Source organism: Salmo salar, chromosome ssa20, assembly GCF_905237065.1.
Source record: "Salmo salar chromosome ssa20, Ssal_v3.1, whole genome shotgun sequence".
Taxonomy (NCBI): domain Eukaryota; kingdom Metazoa; phylum Chordata; class Actinopteri; order Salmoniformes; family Salmonidae; genus Salmo; species Salmo salar.
The window spans coordinates 62,399,430-62,416,969 of record NC_059461.1 but is presented as its reverse complement, the minus strand read 5'-3'; the positions used below and the strand labels follow the sequence as shown (position 1 = coordinate 62,416,969).

The 17,540-nt window shown below is 45.4% G+C and overlaps 1 protein-coding gene across 1 annotated transcript in view; it reads left to right on the top strand.

The window, feature by feature from the left end:
- The first annotated feature begins 219 nt into the window (after nt 1–219).
- Nucleotides 220–17,540, top strand: part of LOC106581042 (vacuolar protein sorting-associated protein 53 homolog) — a 32,013-nt gene continuing 14,692 nt past the window's right edge. Inside the window, exons 1-9 of the mRNA XM_014162716.2 lie at nt 220–386; nt 3,020–3,100; nt 4,287–4,336; nt 4,440–4,506; nt 11,154–11,240; nt 12,610–12,725; nt 13,118–13,237; nt 14,491–14,569; nt 14,701–14,844. Of these exons, the coding sequence (XP_014018191.1) occupies nt 300–386; nt 3,020–3,100; nt 4,287–4,336; nt 4,440–4,506; nt 11,154–11,240; nt 12,610–12,725; nt 13,118–13,237; nt 14,491–14,569; nt 14,701–14,844 (831 nt within the window). The 5' untranslated portion in view covers nt 220–299. The remainder of the gene's footprint in view (nt 387–3,019; nt 3,101–4,286; nt 4,337–4,439; nt 4,507–11,153; nt 11,241–12,609; nt 12,726–13,117; nt 13,238–14,490; nt 14,570–14,700; nt 14,845–17,540) is intronic.

Genomic DNA, 17,540 nt, shown 5'->3' with positions numbered 1-17,540 from the left:
TGGAGGGAAAGGGAGCGATTGTTATTAGGTTTGAGGAGTAATGGGGTTGAAGAGACAAGATTAAGTGCACTGCTGGGTAAATCTTCAGGGGGATGTAGTATTTAATTATGTATTTCGTGTCCTTAAGGAGACGAGAATATTGGGTAGGATTTAGGCCTTTCTGTCTCTGGTTCACACTCCAGTCCAGTTGGTGGCGGTAATGCACCTTAAAGTTGGTTGCCAACCGCCATGTAAAATCCCCAGAAGAAGGAGGCGAAGACCTGGCTCTGCTTTCTGCGGTAGTTAGCTAGTTGTTCATTATGATGGAGGAGGAAGAATTGGAATTTGCGGAGGATTTGGAGGCTATTTTGCACCTTACTCCAGAGGTGCAGTTGGCCATCGAGCAGGTAATCGTGTGCTAAGTGGGATAGTTTCTTATCTACAATGAAAATAGTAATCTGTATTCAGGCATGAGCTAGATAGCTAGCTTACCTAATGTTAGCTGTGTTGTTGTCCTAGTTAGCCAGCCAGCCATACATTAGGGTTGTTAGCTGTTTTAGGGACCTTTGCGTACAGCTAGATAAGTTATTTAAAATACATGTAAACAGTCATATTGTCTCTTAGGTTTTGTATTTCTAGCTAGGTAACGTTAACTGACTAACTCGCTTTGTCTAACAACTGCAACCTCCCTTTTGGTAAAAGCCAGACAGATTGCCACCCCGGCCTTACTGGTACCTGTCATTGAAACTGACACTAACACGGATTCCAAACCGGCTTTGCGCGTGTACCATCGAGCATAAATGTATTTTGTCCCCCCACACCAAACGCGATCACGACACGCAGGTTAAAATATCAAAACAAACTCTGAAACATTCCTATTAATTTGGGTGCAGGTCAAAAAACATCAAACATTTATGGCAATTTAGCTAGCTAGCTTGCACTTGCTAGCTAATTTGTCCTATTTAGCTAGCTTGCTGTTGCTAGCTAATTTGTCCTGGGATATAAACATTGAGTTATTTTACCTGAAATGCACAAGGTCCTCTACTCCGCCAATGAATAAACACAAAACGGTCAACCGAATCGTTTCTAGTCATCTCTCCTCCTTCTAGGCTTTTTCTTCTCTTGACTTTATATTGCCCCTAGGCACTGTGCGGTCACCCGTAGGTAATGGTTGCGCTTTGGGTGCAGGTGGTGGGAGTTGAACCACCGTTGAAGAGGCCGGATATGGAGCAGGCCCAGGGGAATCAACAAGGCAGGTTAGGGCAGATACCACCCACCCCTGCCGAAAGTGGTCGAGGCAAGATAAGATAGCCTGAACGCTGCTGGTGGGCAGGCGTGCTCTCATGAGAACTGAGTCCAGTTCCATGCCAATGAAGGCGATCCTCTGGGTGGTTGTCAGACGACTACTTGTCGTTTACAATAATGCCTAGCCCACCGATGTGGGTCAGGAGCATGCCTCTGTCTGACAGGACCTGAGTCCTGGTCGGGGCACAAATGGCCAATCATCCAGGTAATTGAGGATCAACAATCCTCGGGATGTGAGAGGTGCCAGGACAGCGTCCATGCACTTTGTGAAAGTGTGGGATGCCAAGGGGAGGCCGAAGGGAAGAACCATGAATTCGTAAGCCCTCCCTTCGAAAGCGGATTGGAGGTACTGCCAATAAACTGGGTGAACAGGAACATGGAAGTACGCATCTATCGGGTCCAGCGTCACAAACCACAGTGCAATGGCTACCCAAGTGAGTAGGCTCCTCATAGCCTCTCGAGCCGCTGACGGCATGTCAGGCTGGTAGCCCTGCTCACGTGGTAAGCAGTGCCAGCATCCCCCAGGAACAGCCTATTACTGGCCAACAGGGAACAGCTGTCGTTGCCATCTAAGCTATCAACCTCCTGACGCAGGGCATGCACCCTCCGTTCAAGGTGGTCCCAGCAGTCCGACTCTGGGCCCAGTAGACGGACTAACAGCTCGTTGCCGCACCACTCCTGAGGGAGGGAGCTCGTCCCCAGCCTGGCCGACCCACTTGCACATGGCCTCCAATCGCGCCAGGTCCAGGCGTTCTAAAAACACCACACAAAACAGACATCCAGTATGGCTCAAACCCAGGCAGTGCATACACAAGGTATGCGGATCCCCAGGGGGATGCCAGCATCACACCTGTCACAAAGGGAAGCTATAAGCTCAGCCAAGTCAACAAGGCCACGGAGCAGGGGTCCGACGCCCTGGGAGAGATATGTCGTGACCCGGTTGGAGGTACAGGAACCCGGTGAGGGATAAATTACCCTGTCAGGTAATGGATTTGATATATGTGTTTTTGTTTTACGCCAACTGCAATATTACCTAGCCGGTTTAATATCTAAGCAGAAAACAAAAAACAGCACCATATGATGGAGTAACTCCACCAAGGAACTCCAAAGTAAATGTCTCAACGTAGTGGCAGCCCACCACCATACTCTTGTATTCTGCAGGAGAAAGAACAAGAAAACCCATGTAGGGTAATTAGCAGAGACAGCATGTAAAAACAATTCACAACACACACAAAACAAGCTAGCCTGCAAGTTGTGTAAGGTAAATACAGTTTGTGGCAGCAAGAGCCACCAATATATTAATGGATGCACAGAGTCGTAGTGTAATGCTAACGGAACACAAGCACTACAAACCACGGGCGGAAGATACAGATCAACCGCATGCAGCGAGTGGAGCACTCAAGAGGAGGGGCAGGCCATGTGGCCAGCTGCTCCAGGCTGCAAACTGCCAGTGAGTATACTTCCACGCAAGATATTACACTTACCAGTGACTTACCAAGCGAATTTCAAAAAGTTTGTACCTCAAACCATACGGACATCCGCCGAGAAAATGAAAGAAAACGTGTCGCGGTCATGGGATCTATATATAGCGGCGGACCCCAGCCGTGACACAGGTGTACAGGGGAGTAAATCTGTAAATCCTCACCTCGGATGTATCCCTCCGCCGTGGAGTGATCCAATAGAGTGAAACATAACCAACAACATGTATTTAATGAGCCATATTTATATGCCTTAGGTTTTCCCCAGTCAAGACCCATTGGACAGAGCAGATTTTAATGCTGTGGAATACATCAATACATTGTTTCCTACTGAGCAGGTAAGACTGGAGTCCTTCACAGAAACTAAAGTCCCTTTATATTACACCAAGGCTCTAGTCTTGGATACTACTTTTGCGTTCCTCAGCTATATCATTTCATATATATGTTGTTGTTACATGATGATACAAAGTTATAGTCTAGCAGCTGGCTGACACCAAACTCAAAGTCTTCCTGACTTCAGTCTGGAAAGGGACTTTGATACATCTATGACCGAAAGTTACTTTTTGTAGCAGGTTAGGAGAGCATTTTCACTAACCCTAAACCTTTTCCTAACATTAACCTAATTCTCCTAACCTGCTGCAAAAAAGTCAGTTATGGTCATAGTTGTATTGAAGTGGCGTGTTTACAGGGAATCTCGTCTGGAAAAGCTCCTTGATGTTGTAGGCACGATGCGTCGAATTACCGATTGAGGGGGTTCATTTAAGCTGCTCTCTGTTGAACTGGGCTATGGCCCCCGAGCACCGACCCCTTACATTACAAGTGTTGAATTTTTAAATCCAAACAATGAGAGGTACACTTTTTTTATTGTCACATACACGGGATAGGTGCAGTGAAATGTGTTGTTTTCAACCCCCCAGGGGAAATCTCCCTGGGGAAAAAACGTTTGGGATAACAAATCAAAGCTCAAATCAATTTTTGTGTGAATATGGAAACGACAAACTGACTCCTGTGAACAGACAAGTGTCACAGCTCTCCCTCGCTGTTTTCCACGTGAGTCTCGTCAGCCAGGCTAAAAAAAGGCGATACAAATGTAAAAATCTGAACCTGCACGATCATAGTAAAAATCATGTCCTCATGTTTCCAGTAAAGAGAGACAACTTCCTCTTGAATTATGGCTGAACAATATCTTTTAGCCTCCCAAAGATGCAAAAATCTCTTGATTAGGTCACTAGGTATTGAAATAATGATGTTGTAGTATTTTTAAAAGTGTCTACTTTAATTTCTTTGCTTGCTCTCCTCACTTTTCAAAAAATGTATTTAAACATTAAAAAATATTGGTATGGCCTAGCAAAACAAAGGTAGAAGGTAATAATCATGATGAAATGCCCACTAGATGGTGCTGCCTGCGTACCTTTAACATTAGAAAAGGATCCTTCATCATCCAAATCAGTCCATACAACTTGGTTTTGTGTGACGAATGGAGTTTAGTTAATACATAATCATGATACCCCTGTTTCCTCACAGTCACTGGCTAATATAGATGATGTGGTCAACAAGATCCGTCTGAAGATTCGGTGAGTGACCTCACTTTGTTGTTGTTGTTATTATTATTATTATTATTATTGTATTTTTAATGAGTTTGACAGAATATGATTTATTTTGTGTGTGTTCATTCAGGTGTCTGGATGACAACATCAGGACGGTGGTGAGGGGCCAGACCAATGTGGGCCAGGATGGCAGACAGGTGAGTGAGGGGACCGTCTGGGATTACTCTTCAGTGTGTGGCTACCTGTTGTTCTTGGATCATTTTCCTGGAAAATATCCCTGACTCTTGTGTAAATACTTAGGTTGTTGGTTGTTATTTATGAGCTAATTTAAGGATTAAGGTGTGTGCATGTGTCAGCACATGTGTGCATGTTTGGAAGGGTGGTGTCTATGTGTGTGTGTGTGTGTTTTGGTATGCTTGGTATGTAGCACTGGGCTCAGCGACAGAGTGCTTTGATAGATGAACAGCAGTAGCAGCTTACTGTGAGACCCAGTAGGGACTTTTGGTGGAGAGAGAGACAGCCAGTCAGTCTACACTGGTGGGCCCCCACAGAGGGTTGACTTTGTGGCTACAAGACTGTAGCATGTTGCTGCTGCCTCAGTCTCACACTCTGTACACACCTGCTGTCTCTCACATGCCACTATACACACACACACACACACTTCATCCAACAGACTGGTGAACTGAGATGTTTTGCAACCTTTTCCCCAGTGTTATTACTCCTAACCCAGACAAATATGTTGGTACTCCTTCTTCTGTTTCTCTGTCCTCACTAATGCCATGGAGACGGACAGGATGAGTCAGAACCTTCCCGTTCCCTACTGTTAGAACTACTGCTGTCCTACAGGGAATGATTCCCCTCCTTTATTCAGGGGTTTCATTTGGACCTGTGGTTTGGTGTCCCGCTGTTTCTCGTCTGAGAACGTTGGGAAAAACATTGATGTACTGTAATGCAGACCCTCGCTCTGTCAGGGAACTGTGATTTTGAGGGGATCGTGACACCTGATGGGGGAGCTGTTTCGGTGTGTTTCTGTGATGGTGGTCTCGTCCTGCTCTGTTACCGCTGGATTATCAGAAATGTTCTGGACAGAATCCACTAACCCATGGGGTTGGTAAGCACGAAAGCATGGCACTGTACTGTACCGTTGGGTTTCTGGTCTGGTGGCCGCGTAGCCGAGGGCCTCTGAACCATCCACATCTCCCACAGAGCTGAGGGAAGATCCTTTCTGCAGACAGAAAGATGGAGAGAGCGAGAACAGGAGAGGAGAAAAGGACATAAAGTTGTTGTGTGTCCCAAGGTGTCAAATCCACCTACTTAACTGAGCGCTCCTAATGACAAAGGGCAAGACAGAGAACAGAAAGTTCACAAAAGATGGAGGAAAGAACAAGGGTGGAGAAGGGCTGGAAAGATTCCCCTTAAATTTAGTCTGTAGGGGCGGCAGACTGGCAGTGATCAGCAGAGCCGGGTGCGGATGGAGATTTAGATGCCCAGTCCCCAGGGGAGGGGTAGATGAAATCGGAATGCCAGGGATATTTGGAGCAGATGGGGTAATTTGGGTGTATGTATGTATGTGGGTGCATATGAGAGTCCTAGGACTAGGAAGGGGCTCTTTGATGATGTTGATTATGATGGAATGAATTACACACACACTGGAAAATCATTCCATTAAGTCTTCTCTAAGCAGTTCTGACTGGTTTGTTGTCGTTTGCCAGCTCTTTTACTAAGCAGCTGTCAAAAGCAGCTACAAGTGGTCTGGCCAGCCCATCGTCATGGTAACATGGACCAGAAGGCCAAACATGTCTCACTGGTTCACTGCAGTTTTAAACTGCCTGAATCCCATTTAAGTCAACTCTAGTTGCTTCCATTCCTCCCCATTCTTTTTAGTCTTTACAATCTCACAGTAAACAATTTATAAGTGATGAATAAGTCGCTCAGACATACTATTGTTCTCCTGATTATGAAACTTTGCAGACAAAATAAAAAAGGAAACTGTTTCTTCCCTGAGGAAATTGATTCATTGTTCTCAACAAGCTAATTGTGGCTGCATTGAGTCAGTATGGAACAGTGAGGCTCGGTGTTGGAGGGAGGGTGGGGCGTTATAGGAGTGGGAGAGAGGCTCATTAACAAACCAAACATTTGTTATCAATTACATGTAGCCTAGCCATTCATGTCAGAAAATGTTAACTGCATTGAGCTTGCATGGCTCAGTCACCATAACCATTATCCAGCTATACACTGTACATTTCCCATGTGCAGCTGGATGTCCCCACATGGTCAGGTCATCTGTGGGGCTTTATGGTCGTCAATGAGGCAGTGGGTGGGGATCCGGCCGGCCGGCATGTGGATGGGTTATGGTTATTGTGTGTGCATGCGGATGTCTTACTGTAGCACCTGGCATCTGGATGTACTTATTAGGAACACTGAGATGGAATGGGAACCTCCTTGAGAAGCAAACATAACATAAATATTTAATCTAAATTCAGAAAGGGAAGTTTACTGCTTCAAGTTGGGTTCTCTGCTCTTTTGTCTGCTGTGTAACCCTTCCTGTCTTTTCTTTGTCTCTCAGTTTTTCATACCATGTACTTTATTGTCCATTTACATGGAATTTCATTTTGTGACCTCAGCATACAAACACAACACACATCAACAATATATTACATGCAGTATGGAAAACTCTCGGTCACTCTCTTCCTTTGTCATTCATCTCTCTTTCTTTCCGTCTCTCATTCTCTGATGTTCATCTCTGTTGATGTGTTGCTGTTTCTTTTCCCCAAAACAGTATGAACATATCCTTTAACACTGGGTTAATGTGTCGGTTACCATGTACGTTGGACACACTAGTGACCCACCCAACCACAGAAATAGAATGACTAGAATGGACATGCCCATACAAATATATGCTCATTCTATTTCTATGGACCAAGCATCCAGCTCTTTATACTAGATTCTCAATGCCTTTGCCCTCTCCTGTAATATACCAGAATATATTTCTGTCCCTGTTATTATGGAGTACTTTGTGCAGAGAATAGGCTACTTATTGTGGCCTCGCCTGTTTGCTTTATGAACAAATGTGTATGTTCAGTATGATAAGAGCTTGGTAAATATGAAGAATGCCTTGTATACTGTTTATTGAATGTTGAAAAAGGTCTTAATTTACTATCTACGACCTAGGCCTACCCAATAAACTACAGGGTATATGGATAGGAGGAATGCGTGACTTGTCATTGTGGGGGACATCCACATCTCTTCATATCTGTCAGTGAAGAAACTTCTCTCTCACCGCCCGCCCTGCCTTCCCCTCCAAAAATCTCAAAATACAGTCCACATGTGTGGCTGACAGTGCTCTATTTCTGTGGGGTTGAAATGTGGCCTCTCCCCCATCTGGGACTGGGTTGGAACAGGGGATGGATGGGGGCGTAGTAGAGATAGCGATCTCAGCCAGGCAGACGTGTGCTGGGTTGTGGTCTCCCCACTCCCTTCCCAATGCTCAGACACTTGGCTAAACACAGGAAATTAACATTAGGGGGAGATAGGCCAGGCAAGCTGGCTTCTCAGGGTCTTTATCAGGGTCTTCAGACTATGGGCTCTACTCAGCGTGTGTGTCGGTTATGTGTGTGTGTTTTTGGTATTGGTTGTTTGGGCCTCAGGCTGTTATGGAATTAGTATTCTGCTGGGTTCTTAAGGTGTTTTAAAGGTAGTTTGTCTCTCAGGGCCTGTTTGAATCAAAATAACATCTAGAGGTCGACAGACTGATTTTAACGCCGATACCAATTATTGGAGGACCAAAAAAAGCCGGTGCTGATTTGTGTGTGTGTGTGTGTGTGTAATAATTACAATTACAAAAATACTGAATGAACACTTATGTTAACTTAATATAATACATAAATAAAATCGATTTAGTCTCCAATAAATAATGAATCATGTTCAATTTGGTTTAAATAATGGAAAAACACAGTGTTGGAGAAGAAAGTAAAAGTGCAATATTTGCCATGTAAAAAAGCTAACGTTTAAGTTCCTTGCTTAGGACATGAGAACATATGAAAGCTGGTGGTTCCTTTTAACATGAGTTATCAATATTTCCAGTTAAGACGTTTCAGGTTGTAGTTATTATAGGACTATTTCTCTCTATACCATTTGTATTTCATATACCTTTGACTATTGGATGTTCTTATAGGCACTATAGTATTGCCAGCCTAATCTCGGGAGTTGATAGGCTTGAAGTCATAAACAGAGCTGTGCTTCAAGCATTGTGAAGAGCTGCTGGCGAAAGTGCTGTTTGAATGAATGCTTACGAGCCTGCTGCTGCCTACCACCTCTCAGACTGCTCTATCAAATATCAAATCATAGACTTAATTATAATATAATAAACACACAGAAATATGAGCCTTAGGTCATTAATATGGTCAAATCCGGAAACTATCATTTTGAAAACAAAACGTTTATTCTTTCAGTGAAATACGGAACCGTTCCGTATTTTATCGAACGGGTGGCAACCCCAAGTCTAAATATTGCTGTTACATTGCACAACCTTCAATGTTATGTCATAATTCTGTACAATTCTCGCAAATTAATTACGGTCTTTGTTAGGAAGAAATGGTCTTCACACAGTTCGCAACGAGCCAGGCAGCCCAAACTGCTGCATATACCCTGACTCTGTTGCACTGAACGCAAGAGAAGTGACACAATTTCCCTAGTTAATATTGCCTGCAAACATGAATTTCTTTTAACTAAATATGCAGTTTAAAAAATATATATAACTTGTGTATTGATTTAAAAAAAGGCATTGATGTTTATGGTTAGGTACGTTGGTGCAACGACTAAATCATCACCCGTTTGTCGAAGTAGGCTGTGATTCGATAAATTAACAGGCACCGCATTGATTATTTGCAATGCAGGACAAGCTAGTTAAACTAGTAATATCATCAACCATGTGTAGTTAACTAGTGATTAAGATTGATTGTTTTGTTTAAGATACGTTTAATGCTAGCTAGCAACTTACCTTGGCTCCTTGCTGCACTCGCGTAACAGGTAGTCAGCCTGCCACGCAGTCTCCTCGTGGAGTGCGATGTAATCAGCCATAATCGGCGTCCAAAAATGCCTATTACCGATTGTTATGAAAACCTGAAATCGGCCCTAATTAATCGGCCATGCCGATTTTAATCGGTCGACCTCAAATGTCATCCTCCCTCCCTCTGAAGTAATCACAGATCTGAGAGGGTTGGATTGGTGAAAGCAGTTACTGTAGAGACCTTGCTTTCACTTATTCAATCAATGGTAAGCTCAAGGAAGTGAGGCAGAAAGGAGGCATTTTGTAAAGTATTCTAAGTATGTTGATGGTCCTGGCCAGTGGCAACCCTCAACAGGTCATGACCAACCAAGTTTCTCAGCTTCCTTTCCCTGACTTTCCTAGCTTTTTCCTGGTAACAGACTACGTGGTTACTATTTATCAGAGCCTGCCCTGCATGCCCGCTGGTTTAACTGAGGGGTCTACCGCTGTGTGTGTGTGTGTGTGTGTGTGTGTGTGTGTGTGTGTGTGTGTGTGTGTGTGTCCACATACAGAGCGTCGGCCTGTGACCTTGAGTTTGGCTCTGTGACCCTGTCATCATGCTAAGCCTCTAAGCAGAATAGATGCTGCTTCCTGCAGAGACAAAAAGGAATCCACTGCTGTCAACAAGCAGATTGTGTGTGAGGAAGAGAGTGTGTGTGTGTTCCCTGTTCGTCCACTTTTGAAGAGCCTTGTAAAAGTGGTACATTCTTTAGGCAGCTGGTGCCGGCTGTTAGGATTCCATCTTTGTGAGAAGGAGAGGAGAGCCCCCCTACCCCCACACACACACACACAGACAGACACACCCCACATTGGGCCAGTGTTAGGCCAGTTACCCTCAATTATTCTGGCATCAGATGGCAGTGCCAAAGCCCAGCTCAGACCATCAAAGCCCAGCTGCGTGGCGTAAAATAGAAATATTAAATAGCAATTAGTTTACTTCTGTGAAAGAAGCACCACTCTGTTCTCCACCCCAGTTGTTCCAAGAATGTGTGGCCAAACACTAGTCACTAGGACTACATTTTTAGAGGATTGGAGAGACTACATCTTTTGACCAGAGTTTCACTTTATTTGACATTTTGCTTGACACCCCTCTCTGAGCGATGTGACAACGCATGCCATGAGCAGGTCCTCTGGCTAGCCAGTCACTTAGTCTATAACATGGGTTTTTGGGGTTGAAATACATGGCTATGGGGTTGGGAATGGGTAGTAGGATATCTCTCTGTGTGCAGCTGCTGGCAGGAGAGGGAGACCACTCTTCTTACCGACTGGAATGTGAGAGCAAACTGTGGGAGAGGTTTCTCATCCCCACGCCGTTCCTTCTGGTTTCTCATCACGCCATTTTGTTTGGTTTTCCATTCCCCTGCTGGGGTGCCTATAAATACAACCTGACAAGGAAGAGAGGAGAATAGCATGACCCCAGAATGTCCCTGGTTCTTCCTACTAAACAAAGATGGGGTTGATTAGCCTGTAATCTTGAAACCTAGAGCCAAATTCTTACGTGAACACTAGCCTCTGATCTGCTGTAAGGCGAGACTAAATAGCCTGGTCCCAGGTCTATTGTGCTGTTTTGCCAACTCCTATGGCCATTGTCATGCCAAACAGATCTGGTACCAGGCTAAGGGACGATAGAGAAGTTGAAAAGAATCCCTCTTTGCCTTAGTGCTAGATGTCAGCTACATCCCACTGTGTCTGAAGAGATGTCTGCCAGAAAGTAAACTTGTTTAGAGAGTCCTGGTATCTAAATGACCTCTTTCAAACTTGTCTCTTTCTCCTTTCTCTCCTTTCTCTCCCTCCCAGGCACTTGAGGAGGCTCAGGTAGCCATCAGCCAGCTCTTTGGCAAAATCAAAGACATTAAGGACAAGGCTGAGAAATCTGAGCAAATGGTGAGTAAACAAACAAAACACAGCCAGACTCTCCCACAGGAGCCATCTTGTCTACCCTGTCTAAAGCTTCAGGGTGTCCCTGTTTTGTGTTTGTGTATGTGTGACAGGGTGCCCCCTGGGGACTATGACATACAATGTAGTGTTATTATAAGTGGAGGTAAAACCGCCTGCTGTGTGTGGGTTGGTTCTTCCTCTCCTTGTGGGGACCTAAATTCCACACAAGTATAGTAAAACAAGGAAAATTCTCCTCCGTGGGGACATTTCACACGTCCCCATAAGGAAAAAGGCTATTTTAAGCATAGGGGTTTGGTTTACAATTGGGGTTAGAATTATGGTAAGGGGTTAGGCTTTAGGTTTTGGATTAGGGCTACAGGTTAAGGTTAGGGAAAATGTGATTTTGAATGGAAATTAATTTTAGGCCCCACGAGGGCAGAAGAACAAAGTGTATGTGGGGGGGGGTCACAGGAAGGCTGCTGGGCTGCGTGGGTAAAGAGGGAGTGGGAACAATGGAGAGGAACCCCTCCCTGAATGGGTATGTTGTAGCAATTATGTCTCAACTCAAACAGATGTCTTATTACTCTTTCATCTCCTCGCCTAACCCCCTCTCTCTCTCTGCTCCTCGCCCCCTCTCTCTCTCTGCTCCTCGCCCCCTCTCTCTCTCTGCTCCTCACCCCCTCTCTCTCTCTGCTCCTCGCCCCCCCCCCCTCTCGCTGCTCCTCGCCCCCCCCTCTCGCTGCTCCTCGCCCCCCCTCTCTCGCTGCTCCTCGCCCCCCCTCTCTCGCTGCTCCTCGCCCCCCTCGCTGCTCCTCGCCCCCCCTCTCTCGCTGCTCCTCGCCCCCCCTCTCGCTGCTCCTCGCCCCCCCTCTCGCTGCTCCTCGCCCCCCTCTCGCTGCTCCTCGCCCCCCCTCTCTCGCTGCTCCTCGCCCCCTCTCTCGCTGCTCCTCGCCCCCTCTCTCGCTGCTCCTCGCCCCCCTCTCTCGCTGCTCCTCGCCCCCCTCTCTCGCTGCTCCTCGCCCCCTCTCTCGCTGCTCTCGCCCCCTCTCTCGCTCGCCCCCTCTCTCGCTCGCCCCCCTCTCTCTCTCGCTCGCCCCCCTCTCTCTCTCGCTCGCCCCCTCTCTCTCTCGCTGCTCCTCGCCCCCCCTCTCTCTCTCTCGCTGCTCCTCGCCCCCCTCTCTCTCTCTCGCTGCTCCTCGCCCCCCTCTCTCTCTCGCTGCTCCTCGCCCCCCCTCTCTCTCTCGCTGCTCCTCGCCCCCCCTCTCTCTCTCGCTGCTCCTCGCCACCCCCTCGCGCTGCTCCTCGCCCCCCCTCTCGCCCCTTGTATCTCCTTTCTTTCCCTTCATCCTCCCCCACCCACCCCTCTATCTCTTAGGTCAAGGAGATAACGCGGGACATCAAACAGCTGGACCATGCTAAGCGTCACCTGACCACCTCCATCACCACCCTCAACCACCTGCACATGCTGGCCGGGGGCGTGGACTCTTTAGAGTGGGTACTCACAGTGCCACCTATGGGCGTGGAGGGCCAACTGTGGGCTGCGGCCCATAGTTTGAAAAGCACCCATCTAGAAGTTACACGGGGATGAATCCTAAATTAAATATTTGTGGGCGACTCAGACTTTCTTGTAGTACATGCATTGATGTTCATGGAAGATTTGAGTAAATGTAGCTCTGTATGTGCATCTCGAGTTAGGAGTTTACACAAAGAAAGGAAAGTTAAGATAATTGGAAACCATTGTGCACTGTTACTGCCTCAAGGCAAGGTGCTCGGTCTATCTTAGTTTAGCACATATACCATTGACTACATGTTGAAGTGGCTGCTTGTATGTGTAGCCACTAGCCACAACTCCAAGTTAGAACTGTGTTCTGTGTGTGTCCCAGGGCAATGACGAGGAAGAGGCAGTATGGCGAGGTGGCTAACCTGCTACAGGGTGTAGTCAACGTCCTGGAGCACTTCCACAAATACATGGGCATCCCTCAAATCAGACAGCTCTCAGAGAGGTAACCATACACGCATGTACACACACACCCCTGCACATGCACACACACATACATGGGCAACACATTCCCTTTCTGAACTGACAGTCAGCCCAGGCCAGGCGTGTTGAGCCCAGAGGAATTCTGTTGTGCTCATCAGAATCAGACCCTGTTTTATATTTACTGAGGAGAGGAGGCTGCAGGCTGCTGAAATACACAGGAAGGAGATGCACTGAATAGGAACTCCTTTATGCAGACATTTTCCACTGAGGGCTTGGGCTGTGCTTTCCTCCGGCTGGGTGTGTTTGAGAGAGTGTCCTTGTGTGTGCGTGCCAGAGAGGAAAAGTGTGTTTGAGAGAGCGAGAGTGTTTCTTTGTGTATGTGCTCTTGTGTGTGTGATTGAAAGAGTAGGCCTTTGTCCTCTCTCTTATTTCCCCTCCACAGGAACTGTTCTGGGGTGTGTTAAGCACTAGTCCAGACCCCATACCATCACTACAGAGTAAGGTCTGTTTTCAGCCCTCAACCCAGCTAGTCCCTATGTCCCTCTGGCTGGGGGAGCTAGCTATGCTATCTGCTCTGTTTGCCTTGGAGTGGATGATAAAAACATGAATTTAGGAGAGTAAGGAAGTGTGTTTGTGTGTGGGAGGTGTCGTTGAATGTTTTTTTTCTTCCACAAACTTGTGTTTATCCAGTGTTGTGTGTGTGTGTGTGTCCAATGTCCATCAAAGCCACCCACACACTCTCTTACCACCACAGCTTTGTCATCTGGAAAAGGGAAAATACTGAGTCTTCAGAAGAAATTGACAAACATGTGGTGGGATGACCAGACAGAGGGACAGCTGGAGCATTGGACTGACTGATTGTCAGGGGCATCAGCAGGGCACTGCCCACCCTGTGGCATGGCATCCATCTTGTTTACTCTGGAAGGTTCTTCTTGTTGCTCTAAGATTGGACTCTGAATGCCCCACCAGATTCACTCTTCACATTAGGACAGATGTTCTGGTTCCCACCATGGAACTATGTACTGTACTGTGTAACCCAATAAACTGTTCTGGAATTTGTCTCTGCCAATGAGTAAACAAAACCACTGGCCCAAGTCATGCCAGTTTTGTCAGTCATGACTTACCAGTGGGTCACACCCAACCTAGCTACCATTTGGGAAACCGTTTCATGATGGAAAATATCTTCAGTTATGCTACAACAGCTCTAAACTCCGCTCCAGCTTTCATGATGGCAATGTTTTCTCAATGTTTCTCCACTGTTTGTGTCATCCACAGGGTGAAAGTGGCCCAAAGCGAGCTGGGGACTCAGATCCTGGCAGACTTTGAAGAGGCCTTCCCCGCTCAGGGGTCAAAGGTGAATGCCTTGTGTGATATCATATGTGTTTCATTAAACAATTGTATGTGTGACTATACATTATCTATTTCATGTATATTATAATTGCATGTGTGTTAACCCAAGGTATTTTGTGTACTCTATATCCCCAGAGAGCAGGGGGACCCAGTAACGTTCTGAGGGATGCCTGTCTCGTGGCCAACGTCTTGGACCCCCGCATCAAACAGGAAATCATCAAGAAGTTCATTAGACAGCACCTCTCTGAGTACATGGTGCTCTTCCAGGAGAACCAGGATGTAAGTTTCAGTTTATTGTACTGCTAAGCATTAAAGTGGAACTGACAGCATTTTAGCAACATTAAATATTAAAATCTGTTCATATACACTCCCAGGAATATATGATTCTGACAAGCGAGAATTTGAATATGGTCGTTTACATAAATTCATAGAATGTTTGGGAGTTATGTATAGTAAGGCATTTGTGAAAATTCTGTATCACTATAGAGTGGCAAAGCAGCTGTGCGTTTGGACAATTAATAGACACTGCAGTAAATAAAATCTAATAAAAACATCGGCCCCTGTCCAGGACCGGAGTCTATGCAGACCTGTGCGTCATAGCCAATCAGAGATACAGTAGGCCTATATGCAAATAAGCTATTTGCCACAAGGGCCTGCCTTCATACACATCGAACTAGACTGTGTGTTTACAGGCAGTTGCGACTTTAGATCATTAGAACGCATTCGCCAAAAGCCACAAAATACACCTGAATGGATTTCCGCGAATGTGTAAATACGACTTGGGAGTCCTCTTACATCTGGCAACTTCACAGTCCTATTCATCGAACAACAAGAGAAAAGGTAGGCTACCTCAGTTGCCTATGTAACAGTGTAGGTTCCGTCCCTCTCTTCGCCCCAACCTGGGCTCAAACCAGGGTCCCTTGCACACATCAACAACTGACAGCCCACGAAGCATCGTTACCCATCGCGCCACAAAAGCCGCGGCCCTTGCAACGCAAGGGGAACAACCACTTCAGGTCTCAGAGCGAGTGACGTCACTGATTGAAACGCTATTAGCGCGCACCACCGCTAACTAACTAGCCATTTCACATCGGTTACACCTATGCATATCAACAAGACCCAAAAATGAATGCTAGACAGGGCGAGATGAGCTAAAATCTAACAAGGGAACATTAGGTAAACCCTCTGAAACATTGTTGGCCATCAAAATTGCACTGATAAACGATAGTACCCTGCTCGTCGTTCTGCAGCTTGTCTGCCAATGCATGCTTGTCCCAATGGACTTTTTGACAAATAAATGTGAACTTGCCTGCCTGCCCATTAGATAAATGCCAAATACATTTGATTGACAACTAAGAGATATGCTAACTGTGGATAAGTCGTTCAAGTTCAGCATAGCTAGCTAGCAAAGTGATTCACATTTCTTGCAAGCTAACCAAATAACACCTGTATCTATAGCCGTAGCCACCGAAAAACGATATAAGGGCAAAAGTAAATCACTCACCCTCTTATCCAATGGCATGACATCCTCCCTGCAGCCAGCTAGCTAACGTTAGCCTCTGTGTTTTTAGCTAGCTAAATAAATAGATATGCTAGCCCAGTGGTGTCAAACTCAATCAGCGCACGGGCCATATTTAAAGAGCACAATGTTTTTGCGTGCCAGACAGCCTATTTGTTTTCACACAAAAAATTGCAACTGCAACCCAAATAGGAAAATATTTTATTTGAAAAAGATACGTCCCTTTATAATGTCCAATAATCTACACAGGCTGTTATATATAGAATTTTAACATTAAAACAAACGATAATATAAATATTTGTCCAGCCTTTGCAGCTCTGCTTGCAGATGTGCATAATATGGTGCGACCCTAATCAAAAAGTATTTAATAACTCCAAATAACAAAAACGTACCTATAGGTTCTAACGTTTCAACTGAAAACGTATTTAAAAATGTTTTGCACTGCATGGATCACCGGTGCTGTTGAATGCAGCATTGCTATATGGTGCACCCAAAATGTATTGTACTGTAGTTGAGTAGCCAGCCTAGGCTACTTCTCAACTGTTATACTCGCTTGTGTGTCCTTTTTGTTCCGCGGGCCTTGTGTTTGACACGTCCGATAGCCTATTAGCCACGTTATGACTGACTTGTTATCATTGCCCTTGCTAGTTTGATTGTATTGACATTCCCAGCCTTAGTTCAGTCGTCCGTTTATGTTCTAAATATTGAGTTATTGAAACGCTGCGTCCCAAATGGCTGGAGGAAGCAAACAATGTACCAGGCCAGCTGTGATTTACAACCAGATAACAATAGTTTTTGTAGTAACAAGACATGTATTGGTGAATTATATTAATCATGCATTGAACTGCATCCATCTATTCTGCCAACAATGCCTTAATGTACGTCATGGAATTAAAGTAAAATATAACCTATTTTTAAAACCTCTTATAAAGTTGGTTTTGAAGCTTAAACTGGGTTTTTTATATTTTTTACTGATATTATGATTGTCTGTTTCACATCTGTGAAGTAGTTAAAATGCTGTCACTGTGACTTTAAACTAAGGTGGCCATTTTGGTTCCATTACACAAGGGATTTTTGGTAGGTTCAAATGGGGATAATGGACAAAAAAATATATTTTAGTTTGTGGTCCAAACACAAACTAGTATTTCTTCCTTTGTAGATCATGTGAATCATAATTGAGATGTACATTGACTGATGTTAAATAATGCTAGTGTTGTGACAGTAGTGGGGCGGCAGGGTAGCCAAGTGGTTAGAGAGTTGGACTAGTAACCGAAGGCTGCAAGTTCCAATCCCCGAGCTGACAAGGTACAAATCTGTCGTTCTGCCCCTGAACAGGCAGTTAACCCACTGTTCCTAGACCATCATTGAAAATAAGAATTTGTTCTTACTTAACTGACTTGCCTAGTTAAATAAAGGTAAAATAAAACTGTCTGTGGACCCTCCACCTGAAGGTGTT